The 26,767-nt window shown below is 35.3% G+C and overlaps 1 protein-coding gene across 1 annotated transcript; it reads left to right on the top strand.

Annotated features, from left to right (window-relative positions):
* Nucleotides 1-5,439: 5,439 nt before the first annotated feature.
* On the top strand, nucleotides 5,440-9,956 carry LOC147519392 (uncharacterized). Its single transcript, XM_086590988.1, is given in 3 exon segments — nucleotides 5,440-5,887; nucleotides 5,890-8,166; nucleotides 9,344-9,956. Coding segments are annotated over 3 exon segments (3,051 nt in total). The 5' UTR covers nucleotides 5,440-5,484; the 3' UTR covers nucleotides 9,715-9,956.
* The last annotated feature ends 16,811 nt before the right edge of the window (nucleotides 9,957-26,767 follow it).

The raw sequence follows: 26,767 nt of genomic DNA, 5'->3' as shown, positions 1-26,767 counted from the left end.
CTCCAATATGTGTTATTGCTGATCATACATTATGTTGAGGTATGGACATTGATTGTTTATACTCCAAATATGTATGAACAATAATTGTTCATAGCTCATGTTGAAGTATGATGAGTGATTGTTCATACCCCAAATAAGTATGAACAATCAATAGGTGTTCTTACTGATCATACATTATATTGAGGTATGAACATTGATTGTTTATACCCCAAATAGGTATGAACAATGAGTGTCCATAACTCATGTTGAGGTATGAACAATGATTATTGATACTCCAACAAGTGTTCATACTGTTCATACATCATACATCATATAATGTATGATCAGTAAAAATAAAGATTGTTCATATGAACAATGAGTGTTCATAACTCATGTTGAGATATGAACAATGAGTGTTCATACCCCAAATAGATATGAACAATGATTGTTCATACTCCAATAAATATTCTTACTGATCATACATTATATTGAGGTATGAACATTGATTGTTTATACCCCAAATATATATGAACAACGATTGTTCATAGCTCATATTGAGGTATGAACAACCAAATATGTATGAACAATCATTGTTCATACTCCAATAAGTGTTCTTACTAATCATACATTATGTTGATGTATGAACAGTATGAACAATAATTGTTGATTGTTCATACTTTAATAGGTGTTCTTATTGATCATATATTATATTGAGGTATGAACAATTAATCATACTATAATAGGTGTTCTTACTGATCATATATTATCCTGAGGTATAAACAATCACTGTTCATACCCAAAATAGGTTTGAACAATGAATGTTCATACGAACAGTGATTGTTCATACTCCAATCATACCTAAGTACACTGGGTCATTTCAGTTGGGCGGGGCCGTTTATTATTTTGCATTAGGGGTATACTTGACATTTTATATATCCTAGCCGTTTTTAATTTTGTGTCAAGAGTATACTTGACCTTTCATCTACCTGGTCCTTGTGAGTGATTAAAAAAAAATGTCTTTAAGAGTTACTTTTTCCCCCTGTAATTGGGCTATATGATCATCATTACCAGTTCTTAGTTCTCACAATTTGATCATCTTATTCCACGAATGGAAGATCATTCGAGCTGTTGTATCTAGAATTTATGTGGAAACTTGAGCTCAAGTGCTTAAAGTAACACTCCTTTAAGTCCCAAGTCCTCTTAAGCAAAGTATTTGCATGGAATCCATGGATATCCTGGTATTCCACCATTGAAAAGCCGTCAAAATTAGATCATCCGGGCCTAGAGTACTAGCGGCCGGTATGAGAAGAGATAAAATTTAGGTGCGTTGGAAGTAGGGGGTAATATCTGGCAAAAGGGGTCTAGGGTCAAATCGTGGCTCAAATAATGATGGGTGGAACCATCAATTTCGCGGTCTAGGGATACAAATCCGATTATCATTTTCCGACCCAATTTCACCCAAAAAAAAACTGAAGTGTCATGTCTTAGTTTTCATTCACATCAAAATTCGGCAAAAATTAAAAAAAAAAAAAAAAAAAAAAAAACCCAAACCATATCGTAGTTTTGGACTTATTTCTCATCCGGTAAATTGATTATGGAAATTATCATTTTAACCCAATTTCACCCAAAAAAAAAAATTCTAATTCTGAATGATTCATGTAATATATTTTTCATTCACAACATAGAGAAAAATTGGAATCAATCAATAAAAATTAACAAAAAAAAAATAAATTGAATACAAAAAATATTAGAGTTAGAGTTGAACCCAAAACCATATTTGTAAATTTGAAACTTATTTCTCGTGATTTACCATTTGTCAATTGATTATTTTCTATAGCATGATAAAATGAAAATGGAAGCGAGGATTTATGGTACAAAACAATTAAATATGAATTAAAAGAATTCAAAATTAATATAATGATGAATGATAATTCGAAAGTTGAATTTGAACTTTTGATATATGCCCAATGTTCAAATTTGAATATTTGAAGTTGATGTTGAACTCATAAGTTTGTGTTCATATTGATCTCCCAAATTCCTACAAAAGTTTTAAAAAATAAAAATAAATTGAATACAAAAATATTAGAGTTATATTATTATTTTAAATGTCTTAAAAAAAAACATTAGTTTTGGTTAAAGGTCATTAAGTTGTTAAACGGTAATATCGATTCAAACAAATATAATATTACCTTCTTCTAATTTAAAAAGTGATTCAAACTTTGTATATGGAAATGAAAATATTGGGTTTGAAGAGAAAGGTTTGAGATTACAAATGTCCCAACCATGTTACAAATGCCCGCCGCGTAAAATGGTGTGGAAGGAAACCTTTAGTTTTAGACTTGGGCGGGAAATAAGGGTATATTTTAGACTTTGACTTGATGATCGGAATAAAGTCTTATTTTTTATTAAAGCTAATTTGGGTGGACAAGGTTATATAAGACAAGAAGATCCGGATAAATTATAAAATGACAATGTTATTTTAATTGAAAATATTTAACAAAAGAGTTGGACAATTATGGATGATTTATAGTGAAAGTCAACGGTTTTTTTTTTGAGGGTCCTATGTTTAGAATCTTAAAGGTATCTTGTGTAGAGCCAAAAAGGTCAATTGGCATACTGCATCTCTACATTACTCCATAGCACATCAATAACTCCTCCCACTTTATTTCCATTGAGAAATTGAGATGCAGAATAAATTCCCAGTCAAATGCCAAATTTTTTTAAAAAAATGCACCGTATGGGCTCAAGAATAAATAGTGTCCCTTTGGAAGGAACCAACTTGATCTTCACGGTACGCAGTTGATACTCCCCAAAATACACCAATTTTACTTTATGCTCCAAATTAGTTATCTTCCTAGAGTTAAAAGCTTTTAAGCCAACTAAAATAAAGCACATCCTTTGACTTTACAATCTCCATCTAATAAAATGGCGCGACCACAACACAGGCCTAGCACCCTACAAACTTACGAACTCCAACCTGAAAAAAGAATGACGTGGCGAGAACAAAAAAAAAACGAGAAATTGAGATAACCAAAGACTGAGAACAACACAAGTTTCTTCCTGATTTTTCTATCCCCCCTTTTTATATCAACCTTCTCCTTCAGTCAAAGAAAAGGACGATCTAGAAATTTGAAGGGTTGAACTAATTAATAATAGGTAATGTAACTCTCCTTTCTCCCTAGAAACAATCTTTGTATATTTTTCAGGATTGCTATTACACATAAAAATAGAAATACACTTAGGAAAATAACGCAATGAGTTTAGTAGGATAGTCATAGCTATAATTTAGTGTTTTAAGAAGAGTTATTTTGAATGGGCTGGACGATATCATTCATACTAAGAAAAATAAAACAGATTTTCAAATCCTGCTGTTTATCAAACTTTGTTGGACTGTGTTTTGCGAAGAAGAAAAAAGGCTTTTGTGCTTACTCTATCTTCCTTGCTTTTTAGATTTTAATTTGGTCGCGTCTCTATCCAAATTCGATAAACTGTCACTCTCATTTCAACTTATGAAGCGAACCGAGACACCTTTCTCAGTTAGGAGATATCATCTTCTGCGCATTTTGTCAATGGAGTTCTTCATTGGAAAGCTGGTAGACTTAAGCAAAAAGGTGTACTGAAATTGTCGGATACAATTGTATATTTTGATCTTGCAGATGAGGACTTGAGATAGAGAAATCAGGAAGAAGAAGTGAACTTGTGTTGTTCTCGGTCTTTTGTTATCTCAATTTCTCGCTCTTTTTTAGTTCTCGCCCCACGTCATTCCTTTTTAGCCAGGTTGGATTTCTTTTGGGCCAGTTCTCGCCGCCCCCCCATCCGTCATTCCTTTTTAGCCAATCGGGTTGGATTTCGTAAGTTTTTGTGTTGTAGTCGCGCCCCTAATAAAAAATCTTGGTGTGGGTCGTAAATCCCCATCCGACGGCTACCATTGTTTTTACAAATTGTGGCATGACATATCCAAAGTTTTATAGGGTATGTACATTTTATAATGTTAATTTGAAAGAGTATTGGATCATTGCTGATTTAGTCAACAATGGCTATTTTGTGGGCCAGACTTTTATCATTCGGTTGGTTGGAATTCTTTTGGGCCTAGTTTAAGTGGTCATGGGCTATATACTTACATGCTTATAAAATATTGATAATGTGATATTTGTACCTATTTATCTTAAAAGAAAATAAGAAATAGGATACGGCTTATTTCTTTTAATTTAACCATTCCTACCATAGTTATTTTGGTTTTCTCGATGGGGAATTAGAGCATCTCTAGGTGGTAGTATCACCTGTTAAAATCTCTAAATTTGAAAAAAAAATCGAATTTTTCGAAATTCCAACTCTAAGTGGTAGTATATTCAATCGCATCACCTGTCCGTTCGCATTCTTGTTTGCAAATTTGACAATTTGAATATAAAATATTGATGTGGATTTGTCTTATTGTAAATGTCATATTTTTTTTTTACCATCACCACGCCCAATGGTAATGAGTGGCGCTCAAATTTGACCAAAACTACTAATGTCGCGTGAGTTATTTTTTTTTTACTTTTTCAATTTTGTGCGATAGTAGGAATGTCGTGAGTTTTTTTTTTCAACTTGGGGGCGATAGTGGTAATGTCGCGCGACAATAGTACTGACGCGCGACATAGGGTCTACAATCGAATTTGCGGTCGATATTTGCGACCAGTTAGAGTTGGTCAAAATTTGCGAACAGTTTATCCAAATTTCTTCTTCAAATTTGAAGAGTATACTACCACCACCTACTTAGACATATTATCCCAATATATATATATATATATATATATATACCTTCTAATGACAATTTTTACTCCAACATTTCCAATGCAAGTCAAAATAATCTCCCCTTTATCACCTCTATATAGGCAGTTATTCTCCCATTTTCACCGTTTTGGTGAAAAATAAGGTGAAACTGTGCAATACAAAGGTGAAAAAATATCTCAGACGGGACGTTGGATTTCGTCTGGACGTAAAAATCGAAAAAACGCTCCGGACGGAATGAAACATCCCGTATGAAATTTAAAAAAAAAAAACCAAAAAAAGTTGAAAAATCATGCAAGACAGAATCTAATATCCCGTCCGAAAAAAAAAGCCCATTTTTTAAAAAAAAAACACACGAGACGGAATCCAATATCCCGTCTGAAGTTAACAAGCCAGCCACTATCTCAATAATGAGTTTCACCTTAAAATCAATTTGGCAAAATATTCACCAAATAATCACTTTTGTATTGGGGAGCAGTTTTTCCCCAAAATTAGTGACTATATTCACAAACCCCTTTGAAATCCCCTGCATTACGAATGCTAGAATGAGGTCAATGGAATCTTCAGAAACGAAAACCAGACATCAACTTTTGGTAAACAAACAGAAGCGCCCTCAAAGATCATATGACCATGCAACGCTTTCAACTCAAATTCCCGAAAAGATAAAAAGAACAATAACTTTGAGCACTCCATTCCATGTGAGCTCAACTACATGGACACCTCGTATATTTCGCCATGTCTATCCTTCCACCCTTCCATTTCCGTTACACTAATAATAAACAACACTTTACAATCAAAGTCACCCAACATTTCAACTCACTCCGTCTTTCTTCTCAAAACATGAAACACCAAGACCATAACTTTTTCCTACTCTCATTTCTTCTTCTCACCCTTCTTTCTCACTCCGTTTCCATAAGCGGCAACAACACCAAACTCTTGTTAAACATCAAAGACCAACTTCACTTTCAAGACTCTTCATCAAACCCTCTCAAAAACTGGTTACCATCACCTAATGCCCCATGCAATTGGAATGGCGTCACATGCAAACCCAACACTTCAGAAATCATTTCCATCTCCCTTAGTGGAGTCAACATGGCAGGAAAATTCCCATCTGATTTTTGCAAAATTCCCACACTTAAAACCTTTCTCTAGACAACAACTTTCTCAGTGGAACTATTTTTCGTAACGAAATTTCTGTCTGTTCACATCTTTACTTCTTAAACCTCTCTTCAAATGTATTTATCGGTAATTTACCAGAATTTACCGCAGAGTTTGGAAATTTAACCGTGTTGGATCTTTCTATGAACAATTTTACAGGCGATATTCCAAAAGGTTTCGGCTGGTTTCTTCCAAAACTTCAAAATCTCAAACTTTTCAGCAACTTGCTTAATGGTACCATTCCTTCTTTCTTGGCAAATCTTACTGAGTTAACTAGTTTTGAACTCGCTTACAACGTTTTCACTCCGAGTCAATTGTTTCCAGAGATTGGAAACATGAGTAAGCTTGAAAATATTTGGCTTCCATGCACGAATCTCGTTGGAAAAATTCCGGATTCTATCGGACAGCTAGAATCACTCAAAAATCTCGATCTTACTTTCAACTCTCTTTCCGGTGAAATTCCAGTAAGTATCGGTAATTTAAAGAAACTTGTACAACTGATCATTTACGATAATTATATATCGGGTGAATTACCGGTAAGTCTCGGAAACTTGGTAAACTTGCGGTATTTCGATGCTTCTCAGAATAATTTGACCGGGAAATTACCTGAAAAATTCGCTGGGTTGCAACTTATTTCGCTAAATCTCAACGATAATCAACTTGAAGGCGAAATTCCTGAAAGTCTCGTTTCGAACCGAAATCTCGAAGAATTGAAGCTTTTCAATAACAAATTTACTGGAACTTTGCCGGCAAGTTTGGGTTTGAATTCAAATTTGGATCACTTTGATGTTTCAAGTAATAACTTTGTTGGACAATTTCCTTCGTTTTTATGCAGTGGAAAGAAACTAACCCGTTTGATCACTTTCGATAACCGATTTTCTGGAAATTTGTTGGAAAATTATGGAAAATGTGACAGTCTTTATTATGTGAGAATTTTCAATAATGAGCTTTCGGGTGAAATACCTATTAGTCTATGGAGTCATCCTAGGATTTCACATTTCGAGATCACAAATAATAATTTCAATGGGTTGATACATTCATCGATTTCGAAAGCTCGAAATATATCCAAGTTATTGATTTCTGGTAATCATTTTACGGGTGCATTGCCACCAGGCCTTTGTGGATTACCGCTATTAGCTGTTATTGATGCAAGTGGGAATCAGTTTTCCGGTTATTTACCGAAATGTATGTCAGAAATGAAGAATTTGCAATCTTTGAGGCTTCAGGAAAATAAGTTTTATGGTGAAATTCCAAGTAGAGTGAGCTCTTGGAGCGCATTGGCTGAGTTGAATTTATCAGGAAATAAGTTTTCTGGTGAAATTCCTACCGAACTTGGGAGCTTGCCAGTTTTAAATTATCTTGATCTCTCTAGGAACATATTTTCTGGAGAGATTCCGAGCGAGTTAGTGAATTTGAAGTTGAACATATTTAATCTCTCTTTTAACAATCTTGAAGGAAAAATTCCTCTTGGTTTTAGTAATAGTTTGTATGTTTCAAGTTTTGTTGGAAACCAAGGCCTATGTAGTCCAGACTTGAAACCATTCCCTCCATGTCCGGAAACGAAAAGTAGTACTTGGATTTTGGTTGTGGTAGTTATCTGTTTATCCTTTGTGGTTCTTGTTTCGGGTTTCTGCTTTGTTAAGAAGAAGACAAGAACAATTGGTGGGAAAACCTGGAAACTGACTTCCTTTCATAGAGTGGGATTCAATGAAGAGGAAATATTTTCTGCATTAACAGACAAGAATTTAGTTGGGTCTGGAGGGTCTGGTAGTGTTTACAAGGCGAGGCTTAAAACGGGTCAAACAGTTGCGGTTAAAAGGATTTGGGTTGGTAAGAAGAAACCAGAAACTGATTCTGCTTTTCAATCAGAGGTGGAGATTTTGGGAACAATTCGTCATGGAAATATTGTGAAACTGTTGTTTAGTTGTGTGGGTGAAGGTTATAATATTTTGGTTTATGAGTACATGGAGAATGGGAGCTTGGGGGATGTTTTGCATGGAGAGAAGGGTGGGATGTTGTTGGATTGGCCCAAGAGGTTTAACATAGCGGTTGGAGCAGCACAGGGACTGGCATATCTTCACCATGGCTGTGTTCCAGCTATCGTGCACAGGGATGTGAAATCAAACAACATTTTGTTGGATGAAGATTTTCGCCCTTGTGTTGCAGATTTTGGGCTGGCAAAGGCATTTAACCGTGAAGAAGAAGATGGTGAAAACGCCATGTCATGTGTTGCTGGTTCTTATGGCTATATTGCACCTGGTGAGTATTTTACTTTTGAATAAGTAGCGAATTATAAACTGGGTTGCTAACCTGTACATGGTACTTCTTTACTCATGTGCGTGTATAATGGGCTTACATACACTGATCTAGCTGCACTAGCCACGCAGTTGATGATTCTATATTAATGTTAATATATAGTTACAGGACATCCCTATTCCCATTGTCTTTTAAATGTTAATGTGCATTTTTTATATTCATCTATTATGAAAGTTGGGAGTAGGATCCTTCAGCAAGAAACATCACGTGCCTCCTGCCAATTTGAGTGTAGTATTAGACTCTTACCCATGCATCCAGGTATACTTGGTTGTTGGGAATGTGGCATGTTCTTGTCTAATGAATGGAATACAGAGTTGCATAGCCACTCTAGACAATCCAAACTCACTGAATGACCGCCAATATATGGGACAATTTCAGCTGTGAACTGGGCAAATGTCATTACTTGTAATTCATCTGTAGTTCTCTTGCCTGTTTGAAGGGGTTCACAATTTGCAACTTGTGTTCCCCTTTCCTAGCCCTGATGCTGTTACTATAAGATTCACTTAATACACCATTAACCTATTCCCAAATTTTTAGACCAAATTATTATTTATCGACTATTAGAATGCATCACCACCTTCTGCGGATCAAGAATAGGGAAGCATTGATGAGTGTAGTCTTATTATATATGATCTCAATTTTTTTCCTTTTATGTTTGCCATTTTGGAACTCATATGTTTTCATTGCCCTTTGAACGTAGCTTTATTAAAACACAATTCCATTTAGGTGATCAATTAAGGCCTGGTTAATTATTCCTGACTTATGTGATCAAAATTGAGTAACTCTTAAGATCATTGTACTGCATGGTAAGAGCAACTCTTTCTACCATTTAATCTCACGGGTGCTTGTTGCTGAAGTAAGACTTATAGAATAGGTAATGAAGACTAGCTAGCTCAAAAGAATTGGCCAACTTACCAAGGGAGGGGGGAAAAGGAAAGAACATGTATGTACCTTTTTAATTATTTACGCTAGTTTGTTAATTTCTGGCAACGGAATCATTTAGGATGATTTTCTTTTGCATAGTTAATAAGATATTAATTATATGAACTTTTGTCTTTTTTTTTTGGAAAACTGCAGGCTTAATAAGCTATTTAACTACTGTTCTGCTGACACCATGCAGAGTATGCCTACACAGTGAAAATTACTGAGAAGAGTGATGTGTACAGCTTTGGGGTTGTGTTACTGGAACTGGTGACTGGTAAGAAGCCTATTGATCCCTCATTTGAAGAGAACAATGATATAGTGAAGTGGGTGACTGGTGCTGCCATTGCCCCTGAAGAACATGGGAGCGGTGGCAAAGGCTCAAATCTTGAACACCTTATGGACCAAAAGCTGAACCCATCTTGTTATGATTATGAACAGATGGAGAAGGTGTTGAATGTTGCTTTGCTTTGTACTTCAGCATTGCCTTTGAACCGACCCTCAATGAGACGTGTTGTTGAATTACTCAAAGACTGGAGGCATATTACTTTTCCTGCAACAGATCAATGATGCAGCAGTTGCTGCCAGCATTGCTTGCCTTCAACATTTTCATTATGCCTTTTTTGTTGGGGCGTGAGGTTAAGCAATATCTAAATCTCTTTCTGTCCCAATTGTTTGGTAAGACAAATATAAGCATTATGGAAGTGTTCTCTTGTGTATTGTAGAGGAAATATTACCATTTCACGGTTTGTTGATCAGATTGTGCATTTGACTTTTTTGGTGAACCTGCTAAGGTTATAGTAAATTTCAAGTAATACTACTAGCTGTTGGAATTCAAACATCAGCGATATATGTACTAGACATTCATATTTAAGCTGTAATTACTCTGTTAACAATGTTCATATCCCAGAGACCGGCTTCTTACATTTTTGTGGTTAAAATAATCTGTGGCATGAAACTTGTGCTCTGTAGGAAGTTCTTCAGTGATCAAGTTAGGAACACCACTTCTGAGACTAACAGGATCGGATTGTGTTGAGTGTGTAGCTATGTCACGGACTCACGGGTGAGGTATTTTTCTCATAGTTTACGTCGAGTCTTTTTTCAATTGTATTAAACAGCGCACTAAGGCAGATTGCCTACAGATGTAAAAACTCTAGTTATAGGTTTTCAGGTAATAGTTCCTTGAATCCAGATTACCAGTGAGTAATGGCTGACTGATTGCAGCTTATGGTTTTAATATTGGGAAAAAAAAATACACCTATTAACATGGCTTAAATGAAATCAGCCATATGTCTTCAATTTTTTGCATCAATTCAACTAAATTCAATGCTTTAAGAGTTTCAACATAAAAAGATGAGGAACAACTCGATGTCAAACAACAGTTTAAGTGATAAAAAAAAAACAATTGGTACCATATTGCAGTAATTTTCTACACTACATCACCATTTCATCGCTAATGGTACTCCGCCTTTTTGTGGTCTTTAATGTTGAGATTATAATCTCCACATTGGGTGTCTAAAACCTAGCTAATCAATATATAAATTCTAGACTGCTCCACTAATAACACCAATTGGTTTTAAGTTAGATGTCCATCTTCAATATGGTATCAGAGCCAATGAGATTTAGTATAAAATACTTTCTACCAGAACGTGAGCAGAAATAGTGGTAGCCGATACCCTTGGCTTTGGTGGTTTTCTTCAAGTAGTAATTGGAAAATAGGTCGCGACAACTAATCTTAGTAGAATTATGTTTATTGTAGAAGTTGGCTGCGAAGAAGACTCTCCATAAATTGTTTGTCCCTTGACTAGGAGATATACGGTAAAAATTGCACACTTCGCAATCGAGGTCAATTAAGGGAAAGCACAAGCCGGACAACTAATCTTAGTAGAATTATGTTTATTGTAGAAGTTGGCCACGAACAAGATTCTCTAGAAATTGCCAGTCCCTTGACTAGGAGATATACGGTAGAAATTGCACACTTCGCAATCAAGGTCAGTTAAGAAAAAGCACAAGCCGGCTGCAATCTGGCCAACAATGGCTACCGTGTGTCCCTTTTGAAAAGGGGCTAGGTGTGGAAACTGAGTTAAGTTGGGCACAAACTCGACTCCAACGTCGTCAGGGATTCCAAACGCTACACGAAAAGCCTCAAGGTCAAGCCATCTAAGGGTGGCAGCCGGTGGTTCGATGACAAACTGGTCTAAAGTAGATGGGTTCGATCTCGAAAGGGAAGGGGGTGAAAGGTCAGCCATGAACTAATTAGTTAACAACCCTATTGATTGCAAAGGAGTAAAAACGAGACGGTGGCTAGCAACTACAAAGCCAGATACTAAAGGGGCGACGACTAGTGGAGAATGAGTTATTTGGAGAGAGAGATTTACTTTGATAAAAACAAAACAGATGAAACAACATTAAAACAAGGGTGAACTAGTGTTACCCCCTAGAGATGAGTCAATTAGGATTTCCCCTCCCCCACTAGATGGGAAATTAGGGTCTCCCCCCTAAACACACGGTCAACTTGGTTTGACCGTTAACTTTAAAGTCAAACAACTGGAAATAACATAAATGCCCCTACCTAATTAAAATTGAACATTTTCTTTTTGAAAACAATGGGAGCATTTGTGTAATTTTCAATTGTTTGACTTGAAAGTTAACGGTCAAACCAAGTTGACCGTGTTAAATATCCTAATTTCCCTAAAAAAAAGTGTGTGTGTTAAATACTAGTTAACCCTTACCCTTAAAACAATGAAAAGAGGAGCAAGATGAATAGATCTAACCTTGAAGCAACTAAGAAGACTTGAAGAACTTCATTCCCACGCCGGTGAACAAAGAGAATTCATCAAATGGTAGGTTGGACAGAAATAGGTTGGAGGTTGAAGAAGGCTTAATAGAGTTTGAGAGGAGAAAATTAATGAAGAGAGAAGTAGGACAAAAATGAAGAGGTAATGGAGGCGACGCAGTTTCCTAGAGGATTTCTCAAAACAACCTAAGAGAAAGCGACACATGGCTTCAACATTCAATAGAAATTGACGGACAAACTTTTATCGAAAAATTAAAAAGACGATCAAATATAGGTTTGCTTTTCTCTGCTCGTCATATAATTCTGTTACGTTGTTAGTAATTATAACTTGTCTCCGCACCAATGCGTTGGCAAAAACTAGAATTTTTTTTAAGTTGGATGTTCATCTTCAATATGGTATTAGAGCTGGCGCTAGCCCAAAGGGCCCATGTTACTCCGCATCACTGGTTTAAAAAAATTGTCCACATGTTAGGCTCAAGATTACGCCACACGTGAGGGGGCGTGTTGAGATTATAATTCCACATCAGGTGTCTAAAGCCTAGCCAATCAATAAATAAATCCTCAGCCGCTCCACTTATCACCAAATGGTTTTAAGTTGGATGTCCATCTTCAATATTTACATAACTTTAGGCCTAAACACATAAATTGACCAATAATTTCGGTTTTAAGCCTCATTGACCAATAATTACGGTTTTATGACAAAAACGGGCAGACATCAGCATCTATCATTAATAATTTCGCTATAAGGATATTTTCAGACTGACGTCAACAAGCACTACACCAGAAAAAGCCAAAAACGACGGCAATTACCGTCCTAAATCGAGATTTACGACGGGAAATGGTGTCATAGAGTTCGTCGCGAATAGCCCTGTCGTTAATATTAACGACGGAAAAATGCGTGGTAAAGCGAATTAGAAATGCGACGGGTGTGCGACACTTAAAACCGTCGTTAATTATAGGACATCCAAAACCGTCGCAAATTTCCTTTTTTCCGGAACTACATGTTTTCAAATCTAGAACGTACTGAACCGTTGTAAATGTTTGTCTTAAGTTTAGGAAGTAACGATAGTATTCTCCGTCGTATTTGTTTAAAGTATTTTTTTTTAAATAATTAATTTTTTTGGTAGAACCTATTTTTTCCTCGACACCACTACTAATACTATATGATTCTTATATCATAAAATCAATTACACAAACATACTAAAACAACACATTTCAAAATTTGATATATTATACATTGGTTTTCCAAAATTTACAATGTTTTCAAGCTGTTGATTGTCAATAAATAACTAGGCTTTTAAAATACACAAGACATAATAAGAACATAATAAGAAAAAAAAACAATTTGTGCTTTGAAATTCCTATCTTCATCACCTTTATGCAATTTGGTCTTTCATTGAGTTGCACAACCTTTCATGAGGGTAAAACCAACTCTTTCGCAAGTTCAGAAAACATGATTCCACTAGATAATGCTACAATTTGCTTCTGGACGGGCATTCACAAGCGGAATGTAGAATAAATATTGAGATCCAAAATCTTCCTAGGTGAAACTTATCTGAAGGACCATTAAATCTCCTCCAGAGTTCTACCTTTAGTCTTGGGTACCCATAGTGCCACAAACACAACAGTAAAAGCACTTACAATTGTGTAAATGATAAAAGTCCTTGTCACAAATAAAGCTTATTTAGTATTTTAGATGTGCCGCAACAGGTAGATACAATAAGTAATCGATGTCCGTGAAGGGGACACACCTCCCTGACTCCAGTGTAGAAGCAAGTTTGATGTCATAGTTATCAACCAAGATCTGAGCCGGTTAGCCAATGTGGCTATGCTACCGCCGAGGCCCTTTGATATTAATTGGGAGTATCCGAACGAGCCAATGTCACATTAAGAATAATGCACTCTCATCATCAATTATATTTCTCTCCGAGGACAAAGCCAAGCCATATTATGGACCGAGCGAGGATAAAATATAAAACATTACCACTTTAAATCTGTCCCTACACTAAAGTGTCTAACAAAATAAAAATAGAATGTTGCAGTCCGGGGAATGGAGAGGCAATCATCTAAGGAATAGAAAGAAATATAGGACCTCCGGAGGTGTGCACCCATATTTTTCTCGCTTTTCGAAAGGGATCCATTAAAATTTGAGAAATCAGAAGTTCTGATATAAAGAGCATACCTCAGACATTATAACCCATGGAATAACTCCAATTCCAAGAGAGAAGAACACTACAAAGGACTGAAAAAACCCTCATCATCAGGAAAAAGTGATATAACACCATTAACAATAATTAAGCAATATTAAGAAGTTCGGAGAGCAAGCTCATACCACAAGTCCCACTAGTGACAGTATCCCCATGACACCATAAGAACGAGAACCTTCTTCCACAACAACCTAGGTTGGGAAGGTGAATAATACTTAGAAACCACTCTAAACATTGGGAATTGCAGAACTATATAAGCTTCAAATGCCAACACTCGAGATTCGCAACCAATATAAATACATGATTCGAAATGAAGAGTCTAATGTGCACACAACACGGTAACCTTCCAATAAAATGCAACTGCAACAAGGAGGTGGCTAGTAGTCATTCCAGATGACGAAACCTGCACCAGTGTAGTAAGAGTACAACAATAATGGTGTCTGTCACCATTGTTGCTTGAACCGAATCCCATGGTACGTCGAGTGTGTATCTTTGTAGAGACAAAGATAGAGAGTAGTGTTGTTACTAACTTACTAAAACAAAACTTGCATAAATGATGAGTATCGACTTGCCTCATTTCAATGATATTATTTTTCTAGCAACATACGACTAAAAGCTAAATCAATAGAAACAAAGACCTCTCATAAGTCCAAAATACCGATTATAACCTAACCAAAATTTAGCTGAGTAAGCATGCTCGTGACCATCAAATACTTGCATTTCTATCCTGTCTCTAGGCCCTGCCATTTATTTTCTTTTGCTCTGTTATGAACAGAGTTGGACTTCGATGCATTTGAAAGAACATATACTACACTTGAATTTGTAAAGAAAAAGCTGTTGACTGCTGAGATTGCTCACCTGATCGTTGTATGTAATCCTCGGGAATCCATACATCTTATTGAAAACACTAGAGATGGCTGAGCCAAGAATAACCAATACGGCTCGTCCTAGTAATATTAGAAAGATCAAAGTGGAATAAACACCAAGACTTGTCCCAAAGCTGCGACATCATAAAGTAATGTCAGAACAAAATTGTAATTAGGAAAAACTTTAGCTAGATTACAAATATAACAAGAAAATCAATTGTCATTTTAGTTAAGAACAGAACAAACAATTGTACTCGCATAAGAGACACTAACAATTGTTCCATATTCATGTCTTTCATGTAACAAAGGCTTCAGAGTATGCAATCGACCACAAAGTCAAGCTCAACAAAAATAGAAACGACAAACACAAAATCAGCAGTCATCATTGCAGCAGCAACACAAATCAATCCACATTCTTCTACTCAACAAGAACCACACAATTAAAACTCCACCTACACTTTTATAGATTAATATCCTATATCCTATATACCACATTCTTTTTTTTATCCTAGGTATGTGTCAAAATAGGAAAAAAAAGTTGATTATCTTCTTGAGGAATGAAAAAAAACATACATTGCATTGGTTTAATGAGATCACAAATACATTATACGTACTCACCAAGTTACCATCCTTGACATGAAATTCCACTCCACTCCTACTCATGTATTTTCCCTACTATCTATTCCATCAAGACACGTTGAACTGCAACCAGAGGAGGTGTATTTTGCTTGATTTGTTAAATTGGAAAGAATCCAAAACTATTTAGTATTTAAGCAAGCTAAAACCATAAGGCATCTCCTAGACTTGGGAGTATTATCTAATAGACAAATTAAAAGTAAAACCTTGCGCACAATAAGAATAAGGAAAAATGGAAAATTAAACTCAAGATATTTTTAAGCCATGGATGGTTTATACATAAAGTGTGTCCAAACTCCAAACCTGAATTTTCTTTCCTTTCTTGCAAAAGTATTCAATGTAAATGCGTCGTGTGTACCGATGTAAAATAAATCACCGAAATAAGTTCATAAGAAAACAAGAAAATGCAGAGAAAGATATTGGCAACATACCGGGAACAAGTTGACATAAACGAGGTTTGAGAACTAATGTATTATGATAAATGCCGTCAAGGCATATCAGATGGATGACATACTTAACATAAACATACCAGTAGGCCCTAAGAGAAAAAAGATCAACTTGCAGGGGAAAGGTTCCTAGTGTACTTGGAGAATTCAACTTGCTTTAATTGCACATGCATGTAGGCAACACTTGTCAACAACACTCATGTTTGCCAATTACAAAGTAAGTACTATGAAAATTAATACCAATCTATTTGATCCGAGTAATATACTTTGCCAAGCTACATCTTACACATGCCTAAACAAGCCAAAAAGATAGATTTGAAAGCAGCTAGAACCTTAGTTCTTGAATACCAAAGACCTCGACACATGAATATCAACAATAAGATACTAAACAAATTGAGAAACAAGTACATAAATGCAATGATCCAAAAGCTAAAAAAAAAATAACTGGGATTCCTTTAGCTAAAACGTGCCATAATCCTTTTGAATTTATATAAGGACTCGTGTTTGTAGATCAGTAGAAAGATAGGAAACATAAAACAAAAAGCAGGGACTAAAGCTAGTAGAATTGAATCTAGCCCAACCTAATCTCTGGAATTTACGATTCAAACGTCGAAACAATGAACTTCCACTAATTTCATTTTACTTTGTACAAGAATAATGTGAATGTATAATAACTATACTAAACCTTAACAATGCCTGACAGTTACACCAACTAAAGACGAACACTTCCTATGATCCCTCCTCAAGACTAGATGACATCAAGAGCTGAAAAAGATTTGTAACTTAAGTGTATATAAACACTCATTTCATCATTTCCACATAAGATATATAAACAAGCACCTATAAAGTGTATATACCTAATAATTAACATTATTTCATGTAAATGACTCGGTCCTTTACATGTAAATTGCACAACATATTATACTTCTATATTGCTCCTTCACTACTCGTAATTTCAATATACCAAAGCCTTCTATCACAACCCATAGTTCGTCTTCTTAGTACACACTAGTAGTCTTACTGTATAACTACCTTTAGTCACTATGCATTTTACAAATTTATTTACATCTAGTTACACTCTTGCCCCGAGATAGAGTCATTGAGCTATTTGGTCATGAGCAAGGCATTCTGGTTTCCCAACTGACATCTTGGTCTTCCTATGACAACGGCTTAAGGGCCACCTTAGACAACACGATTACGTTGACTACATTTTCCCAATCAAATAATCCCAACTTACATACTAAAATTAAAATGACAATATTAATATAAATAATATAGATAAAAAGAAAAACACTAAACAAATTCAATAAATTAGAAAAATAATAATAATAACAATATATATACCTTTTTTTCTCAAAATGTGAATAACAAATGTCTGACACAGATCACTTCCAAAGAAAAAGTTGAGAACGAAAGCATAATATCTAAGCCTTCTCTTTAGCAAAGAGTAGCAAAGACCTTGATCAAGGAGGCGACCGATCCTAGTAGCAATGAGCCCAACTTTCTATCCTGGAGGGGCATCATGACGAACAGTACTAGCATGCACAATGTGCTGGTGATTACCACCACCATGAGGATGCTCAACAGGATTCATAGCAACACCACGGACCTTGGGGCCAACGGTTCCTTTTCACCCTCAGATTTGTGATAAGCGTTTCCTGCCTTCAACAATATATATACCTGACAACGAGCAACGGCGTCGAAATGAGCAGCTAAAATATATATGGGCAAGTTTACCTTTACCTTCATCACCCCCATTGACAATCCAACACACCGCATACTTCACTCAACTATCCGACACGTTCTTGAAACAAATCTTTCATCGGCAGCTGCTGCTCCGAAACAATTGATAGGCATTCGAGAAGCTGTTGCTACTACACATTCCTTTCTATTATAGCATTTTAGAAAACAGCATTCGAGAAGCTGCTCCTCTTTTGAGGAGTTGAGAATAGTGGGGCGTTGGAATTGAGCTTCACCGTGGACAGCTGCGTGCTTTGAGACGAGGTTTTCAGAAAGAGGAATAGAAATGGGGATGTACTAATTTTGATTGAAATGTTTTCATTGGATGAATAACTAGGGCTAAATAAAGGATTTTGAAATGGTTCTTCTTCCATTTCGAATCGATCCCCATGAGAGAAGAATGCTTCTTCACCCAAATCAAGGGATTATGGGGCGGTTCCACAGACAGAAAGGCAGAAGAGGATTTTTTTTTTTTAGGTTCAAGTGAAGCAGAAACACGGGTCCAAAGAAAAGGGAATTTTGGAAGGCGACGAAAAATGTTTGGGATTACGACGGCTGGGTTTCATGTTTTCTATTATGACCAGGTCAAATCTTTAAAGAGTCTTGGACTTCCTGGACTTTGTCCTTGCGACGGTTTTGAAGAGTGTACGACGGGTATACAAGTACTTTATTAAGGACGGTAAAATCAGTCTTATAGGTTCGTCTTTAATCCACAATTCTGGTGTAGTGAAGTTATTTTTTATTAATACCAATTATGACCTTTCTGATATCCATGCAAACACCACTATGCATGTATGATATGCACTGCATGTGTATACCAACATGCACACACCATTATGCATGTGTACGTATAACACACATGCAAACATCATTATGCATGTGTATACATGCACATAACACACATACAAACACTACTATGCATATGTATACCACACATGCACACACCATTATGCATGTGTGCAACAAACATCCAAACGCTACTACCACACATGCACACATCAGTATGCATGTGTCCAACAAACATGCAAAAACCACTATGTATGTGTACAACATGAAATAAATGAAATTTCTCATATTAGTCCTAACATAAAATGTGAGTGTGCTAAGGGTCAAAAACAAAATTGAAAAGTCATGTGAGATTTTGATTTAACTGATAAAAACTTAAATGAGGGTAATATTGTCTTTCAGCAGTGGTCAACCCGGTTTGTTCTTAAGCCATAATTATATGCCGACCCAAACTAGAAGCTAAATTAATCTCCAAATTCTATCTTAGAGCATCTTTAGGTGAGATACTATCCTAGCATCAAACACCAAATTTCTTTGGTGTTTTTTCATCTTCAGGAGAGACATGTTGATGAAAACACAAAAAACACCAAATTGGCCAAAATTTGGTGTTTGGTTTGGTGCTGTATCAAATCTCTCTCGCGGTTTTGGAAAAACCGTGTGGTTTTTTCCAACACCGCATGGGCTTGGGCTAGACAGTGGGCTTCTATGGTGTGGTTTTGCGAAAACCACATGGGTTTGGGCTAGACTATGGGTTTCAACGACGCGGTTTTGCAAAAACTGCGTGCTTTAAATGAAAAAACGGGCAAAAAAAACGGCTATATTTTTCTTTCACTATAAATTGAAGCACTCACACAATAAGTTTTACACTCACTTTTATTCTCCACTCTCTACTCTAAACCACAATGACTAGTGAAGAGCCAAAAAACAAAATCTAAAGGGGTTTCATGGATACAAGAAGAAGATGTTGCTCTCACCAATAGTTGGCTACAAGTTAGTCAAGATAGTGTAGTAGGAAATGAGCAAAAGTCAAAGGAATTTTAGAGTAGGATTCTAAATGCATTTCATGCAAATCTAGGAAAAGTGACCAAACGTAACTTCACGGGCATGAAACACCGTTGGACTCTCATTCAAGCTAATATCAACAAGTTCCATGCTATTCTTTCTAAGATTCAAGCATCTCCTCCAAGTGGCTATAATGGCAATATGATTGTAATTAAGTATTTACTTTTTATTTGTTATTTTGATTCACAAATACATTTTTCAATTCTAATTTAGGTTTTTCTTAATTGGTAGGTTGAGGAAGCAATAAATGCATATGTGATGCATAATGGGGTTTGGAAGTGAATGCAATGCTATAATATGGTGAAAAACTCACTCAAATGGAAGAGGCTACAATTGAGAAATGAATTGCGACCAACCAAAAAGTTGAAGTCAAACAGTGGGGAAGGAGGTTCATCAGTTCCAATATCAATTGCGACAACTCAACCAATGGATTATGATCCACACCAAGTTAATGGGCTTGAGGATAGGCCTATTAGAAAGAAAGAAGAAAAGAGAAGAAGACAAAAAGAGAAAGAAGAAGGTGATTCTAAAGTGGAGGAATCCACTGAGAAACTTGATGATTTTCTTGTGGAACTTTCTAAAACCACCAAAGAAGGCAATGAATTGGAAGCTCAAAGACAATTGAAGAAAGATGAGATGAAATCCAAAAAACTTCAATTGGAGAAAAATGCGATGGATTGGAAGCTCCAAATCTAAAAAGAAAAACTTCAATTGAAGAAAGATGTGCTCCAAGTTCGAGAAAGATGAAAATGATGTTAAAATACTAAGAATGAAATTAGAATGATTATCCAAAGATAAACGCAAAATTTGACAACTTAAAAAGGCAAAAAATTTACAAAAAATGAAGAATCGAGTTACCAATATCACTGGTAGTAGTCAAAGTAGTGCATAGTCTAAATGATTTACTTCCTACTTATGTATTTTAATTTATGACGTACCTTAATTTGAGTTTGTATTTTGATTTTAATTATATTAGAATGTACTATAATTGAATATTTTCTTTTAATTTGAGTTACTTTAATTTAAAGTTGATACTTTTTATCATTCTAAAAAAAATTCGGTAGAGTCTACTTTGTATTTTCAAAATTCTCATATACACAAATTCTTTCATAAAATCACAAATACATAAAAATAAACTTGGAACACAAATACATATAAATTGAAACGATAAATAAACACAAATAAAGTCCCAATAGAAATAGAAATCAACACTGACTACGCCTATTCCACAAATGCTCCACCAAGTCATTCTTCAATCTATCATGAACAACTTTTGAATGAACTCTCTCGACGCCAGATGCCCAACGAGATAGAACAAAGTGGCGTTCATCTTCAGATGCACCTGCTTCTCTACTTGGCATTTCATAATCAGGAATATATTGCGGGATATCCGTTTCACGTTCATCTTCCACAATCATATTGTGTAAAATGATGCAAGCCCTCATAATAGTAGCCATGGTCTCCAAATATTATAACCTACACAGATTTACTAAAATAGCCCAACGCAACTGCAATATACCAAATGCCTGCTTTATATCTTTTCTAGCAGATTCTCACTTCTTTGCAAAATATTTGTCTTGTGCAACAATCGACTTAGAAATCGTTTGAATCAAGGTGATATAATTAGGATATATACCATCAGCCAAGTAATAACCCATATCATAATGATGCTCATTCACAGTGTAGTTACAAGGAATAACTCCATCATTGACTATATCATAAAATTAAGTGAGCGGTCAAGCACATTAAGATCATTGTGAGAACCCGGCATTCCAAAAAAAGTATGCCAAATCCATGTGTCATGAGAAGCAACCGCGCTCCAAAATCACTGTTGGTTTATGCACATGGCTAGTGTGAGACCTTTTCCACGTGGACGGGCAATTCTTCTATTGCCAGTGCATGTAATCAATGCTTCCTAGCATTCCAAGCCATCCGCGTTCCTCAGACTCTTCAAGCAAACGCATATCTACAACATTTGGTTTGCGCAAGTATTTACTTCCAAAAATTATAATAATTCCATCATAGAAATAATGCATGCATTCATGAACAGTTGGCTCAGCAACATGTAACATGTCATCTACTAGATCAGCTGGAGACCCATAAGTAAACATTCGTATAACAACAATATAACACCCCTATTTTTATTCTTCTTTTTAATTAAATATATATAAAGTTAAATAATAATAATAATAAAAAAGAAAAAAAATGATAAACATTAGAAAGAGATAAAGTAAAGAGGATAAACCCCATTCCCTATTTTTAAGGGGTTTTTGAAAAAAAAAGGGGTTTTACATGGGAGTTCACACATAGAGTTTAATGGACACACAGAAAAGAAAATAAAAATGGAGTTTTTCACATAAATGAGAAGGAAGGATTCTTGCTGGAAATCTACTGATAGATAGCTGCCGGAGCGTATCACAAGTGAGTAATCATTCTTTTCTATACCCATTTTTAGTGTATGATTGGATGTTCTTAAAATCTATAAATTTGAGTAGTTAGAGAATTGTCTATTGATTTTTACATATGGATTCTAAGGGATTTTTGTGTACGATATGCAATAGGTATGTTGTTAGTGAACTTAAAGTGAATTGGGAATTTAATATATTGGTGTTGGTCTACTGTGGAATTAGTTACAAATTCTTGTACGTGGGTAAATGAATTGGAGTTTGGCCTATCATTGATCATTAGATTTATATTGATGTTTGTATTTTCTACACCTCTTGCTTGTAAATAGTGGACTGATCTTAAAAGAGTTCTAAACAAATTAATGTTGCGCATACGTTGAGTTCATTGTTTTGGTGTCATTAGTATGGATTTAAATACTTAAGATTTCTTTTTGGTAAATGTTAAATACTGATTCGCTCGGGAGAGTTGTTGTCGATTACCTTTGCCTCAATTTAGAGTTGGGATAGTGTATACCTCTTTTTATGAGGACTTCGTCTAAACATCAAAGGATAAGTTCAACGGGTCCTTAGTCTGTATGCATCAAGTCTCTAATTGAATGTGTATGTGAAAAGTTATGACATCGATAAGTTACACAGTTAGAAATCTGTCTTCAGAAAATCAGGATCTATGTCAGTTTTGGAACCATATATATTTTCACCTAGTTAGAATCAGATTCAGACTCTCGCCGAAACATGAAAGAGTGAGTTTTCTGAGTCTTCTTTCCAACCCAATTGGACTCGACACATTTCGAGGTCTGTAGAGACAGCTATGATGTCAGGAAGTTTGGTTGACAGAAAACAGTGCGTCAGAAATCAGTTTCTTCGCACTGTGTTCAAGTACAGTTTTAAAATTGTTAAGGTGAGAGTTACAATTTTTATAAAACATAAAAGAGTAAGATCTGGAAGTCTGGTTTCTATTCCAATTGGCCTCATCGCATTCGAAGGCCTGTGGAATTAATTATGACGTTTGGAAGTTTGACTGGCAGAAAACAGTACGTTAGAAATCAGTTTCTTCGCACTGTGTTCAAGCCTAGTTTTGGCACATTTAGAATGAGATTGGGTATTTTTTGTAAAACATAAGAAAGTAAGTTATGTGTGTTAGATTTTCAACACAAAAAGCCCCGATGCGTTTGGATACTTGTGGAAAGAGTTGTGTTATTCGGAAGATAGTCCGTCAGAAATCTAGTTTGTTGAATATTATGATTTTTACCATTTTCGACTTAAGTTTTCTTCTAGATGGGTTGAGGTTGGGACTTCGAGTTCTACATAAAAAAGTATATCTACATACCTTAGTTTCTAAATAATTAAGTTACATGTCATTTGGATGAATGTATGAAAAACTATAGCATTGACTATGTGGCTAATAAGAACTACGAAGGCTTGATTCCAATATTGAAAGATTTGAATACGTAGGCAACTTTGAGCAAAAGTGCAACCACTACACTGCACTATATTATATATTATATATTAGTTATTAGTTATTATGATAACTATATGTGAACAATGTTAGTACTTAATTGTGTACGTGATTGTGGTTGTTTAAAATGTATTCACGAGACATTTAATTAATGCGTTATTTCTGATTGAACCTTTTGATATCTATGATTATATAATTGATATTGAGGTGAGTTGATTAGTTATTGTGTTTGGAATCTTTAGTAATGATTCTATTGCTTGAGACGATGTTTATTTTATAATAAAAATATTATAATAAATGAAAACTCTCGAGTGTTAAAATCTAGTGTAAAAGTGTTCGGTGAAAATTTAATGTGTCGCCCACATCTTTAGATCTCTTCATGCCTCTTTGATGAAAACAAATATTTATGACTTGTGATGTCATGTGATAGATGGGTATTCATTGAATGTGCCATGAATGACCCAATAGTTTGGACTGCCTTAGAGAGGAACTAAGGTATTCGCCTTGCGGGTTGGTCATATTCCTTGAATGTACGGGAATGTAGGTTTGGGTATTCCTTGAATATGGCGGGAATGACTCGGGGCATTCATTGAATATGCCATGAATGACTCGTTAGTGTTATGATTGGTATTCCTTGAATGTGGCGGGAATGACCTAAGGTATTCATTGAATGTGCCATGAATGACCTGTTAGTATTATGATGGGTATTCCTTGAATATGGCGGGAATGACCCAAGATATTCATTGAATGTGCCATGAATGACCTGAGATTTTATGGCCAAAGAGGCTGTGATTATGTGTATAGAAAGCCCAGAGATGGCTGTGATATAGTGATACTCAGTGGGAGAGAGACACATGTATATGTGTGATTTGGCAAATGTGTGGAGTGCAAATCGTGAAGTAGGAACTAAAGGTTGGGTTGAGTCTGTTTATAAATGAGTCAACAAGATAATTAATAAGCAAAGTGAAATATTGATTTTACGTATGAGTGAGTTAGTGTCTATGAATATTTATGTATTATGATGTATATGCTTTCTTATAAAAAAATATAGAGGTGGTTTGTGTGAGGTTATGGATGTAAAGTGTGACTGGGAATAATATTATTGAATGCTTGTGATCTTTTCTGTGATTGTGGAATGACTCTAAAATGATATGTTATTATGAAAGCATTAATGACTTGTAATAGTCTGAGATATATAGTTATGCACTTGAAAACTTTATGACTTAATGATGTCATGTGAATGACTACCCTTGATATAGGTGGTATGATAAATAGTTTTTTCCGAATATGCTGGACGAACTATGTTGTATTAATTAGACTTCAATGTCTTAAATGAGGTTTGATTATGAATGAAAATTTAACTGGCTGAGATAAATCATTTTTTAGTGATGTCTAACTCTGTTTTTGCAGGAGGGTAGGATCTGTTAATATTTTATGCAGGGACGTAAATATCCTACTCTGAGACGTCGTGCTGGCTTAAAAGTAATGTGTATCAAACTAATATTTAATTAAGTTATCATATGTGTATGTAATAAGTGGTATTTCTGTTGTGAGTTATCTTGAAAATGTATTTTGAGATTGAAATCTTACTTGGGAAGAAATTACACGCCATTTTGGAAAACGTAACTATATTGTCTTCCAAGTTGAAATGGTTGGTAATGTTATATTTATTAATTTGAAAGATTATATATATATATATATATATATATATATATATATATATATATATATATATATATATATATATATATATATATATATATATATATATATATATATATATATATATATATATATTGTTTTGCAAAATTCAATTTCGACCCATGTTGCTTTGCTTTTACAAACGCGTGGGTGTGTTCTTGGGAACATAAATGGTGGAATGCAGCGGATGAAGACGTTTGATTGGGATTCGCTCTTGGGGTCTTACTGGTATAAGTTTTATGAAGTATAAAGTCTTGATTTGAAACAGATGTAATAGAGTGGTTTAGTAAATTCTTAAAATTGTACATTAAGAGTTGTTCGTTTGGTTTTAATTTGATCTCATATTTTAATATCGTGGTTGATAATGAGTTATTAGGGTTTTGTTTCATCTTGGATTTTTAGAAGATTGAATAGGGTGTGGATAATTCCCTATTTTTAAATTTCTAGAAATTTGGGGTGTGACAATCAATTACTTTGATTTTTGGATGAATCCCAAACTTACTCGCATTATTAACTCTTTGTTAAAAATATGGTACGTTATAGTTAAGATGATTGAAAATACGAGTAAACAATGACTAACCCATACGAAATCGGCATCAAAAGTTGTGGTCAGTGAATATAGAATTTGCGCTGAAATAGTTAGCATTTACAAGAGCCAGTGTTGCCTCGTACTGATGATTCTTGCATTTTTTTCTTTGCTTCAAACCACCATATGGTTTATAAGAAGACTTCACTTCTTGCTGACGCAATAAACTAAGACAATGTCAAACGAAAGGTATAGCAATAGCCACTAATTTTTTATGAGTTTTAATTGCAGTGTTATCATTTTAAGAGCTCGAGCTCGATGAAGAAGAATAAGATGAATTAGAAGAAGACGAATGATCCATTGAAAAATCGTCAAGAATTTCTGGAAAACCGCGTGAGTTTGGGCTTCTAAGATGGGCTTCTGTAGCGCGGTTTTGCGAAAGCTGCGTGGATTATATGACGCGGTTTATCCAAAACTGCGTCATTTAATGTCAACTATTTGAGATTGCTCCTGGAGTTGGTTAGTATTTTTTTTGGTTTGGTTTAAAATTGGACTCGAGATATCTACAACCGGGTACATAGATCATCTCTATAACCGTGTTATCTCGCCATTGATCCGAATCCGAGATGTGTGTGTGCCTTGATATCTGTGTATGTGCTCCGAAATGTGTGTGTGCGGAGGGATACGAGATGTGAGTGTGTGGTACAGCGATTGGTTATATAGGAACCGGTCTCTTTAAAATTTTGATATTTTATTGGTTTGTCTCCTAAAAATAAAAGAGCACTTCTTCAGTGCGCAAATAAAACCCCTTGATGACTGATAGATAGAGACTTGTAAAATTTGATAGATAGAGACTTGTTTTATGCAATATTTAATAGGTGTGGGCCAGGTTCACGGGCGGCAAAAAAATGGATTTAAAATAGAAAACAAAACAATTGGTTACGCTGTCTAATCTCCAATCAAATTTATTAGCTGGCACTCCCTCCACCTAAACC

The sequence above is a fragment of the Coptis chinensis genome, chromosome 2 (assembly GCF_015680905.1).
Source record: "Coptis chinensis isolate HL-2020 chromosome 2, ASM1568090v1, whole genome shotgun sequence".
Classification (NCBI taxonomy): domain Eukaryota; kingdom Viridiplantae; phylum Streptophyta; class Magnoliopsida; order Ranunculales; family Ranunculaceae; genus Coptis; species Coptis chinensis.
This window is presented reverse-complemented; position numbering and strand designations above follow the sequence as displayed.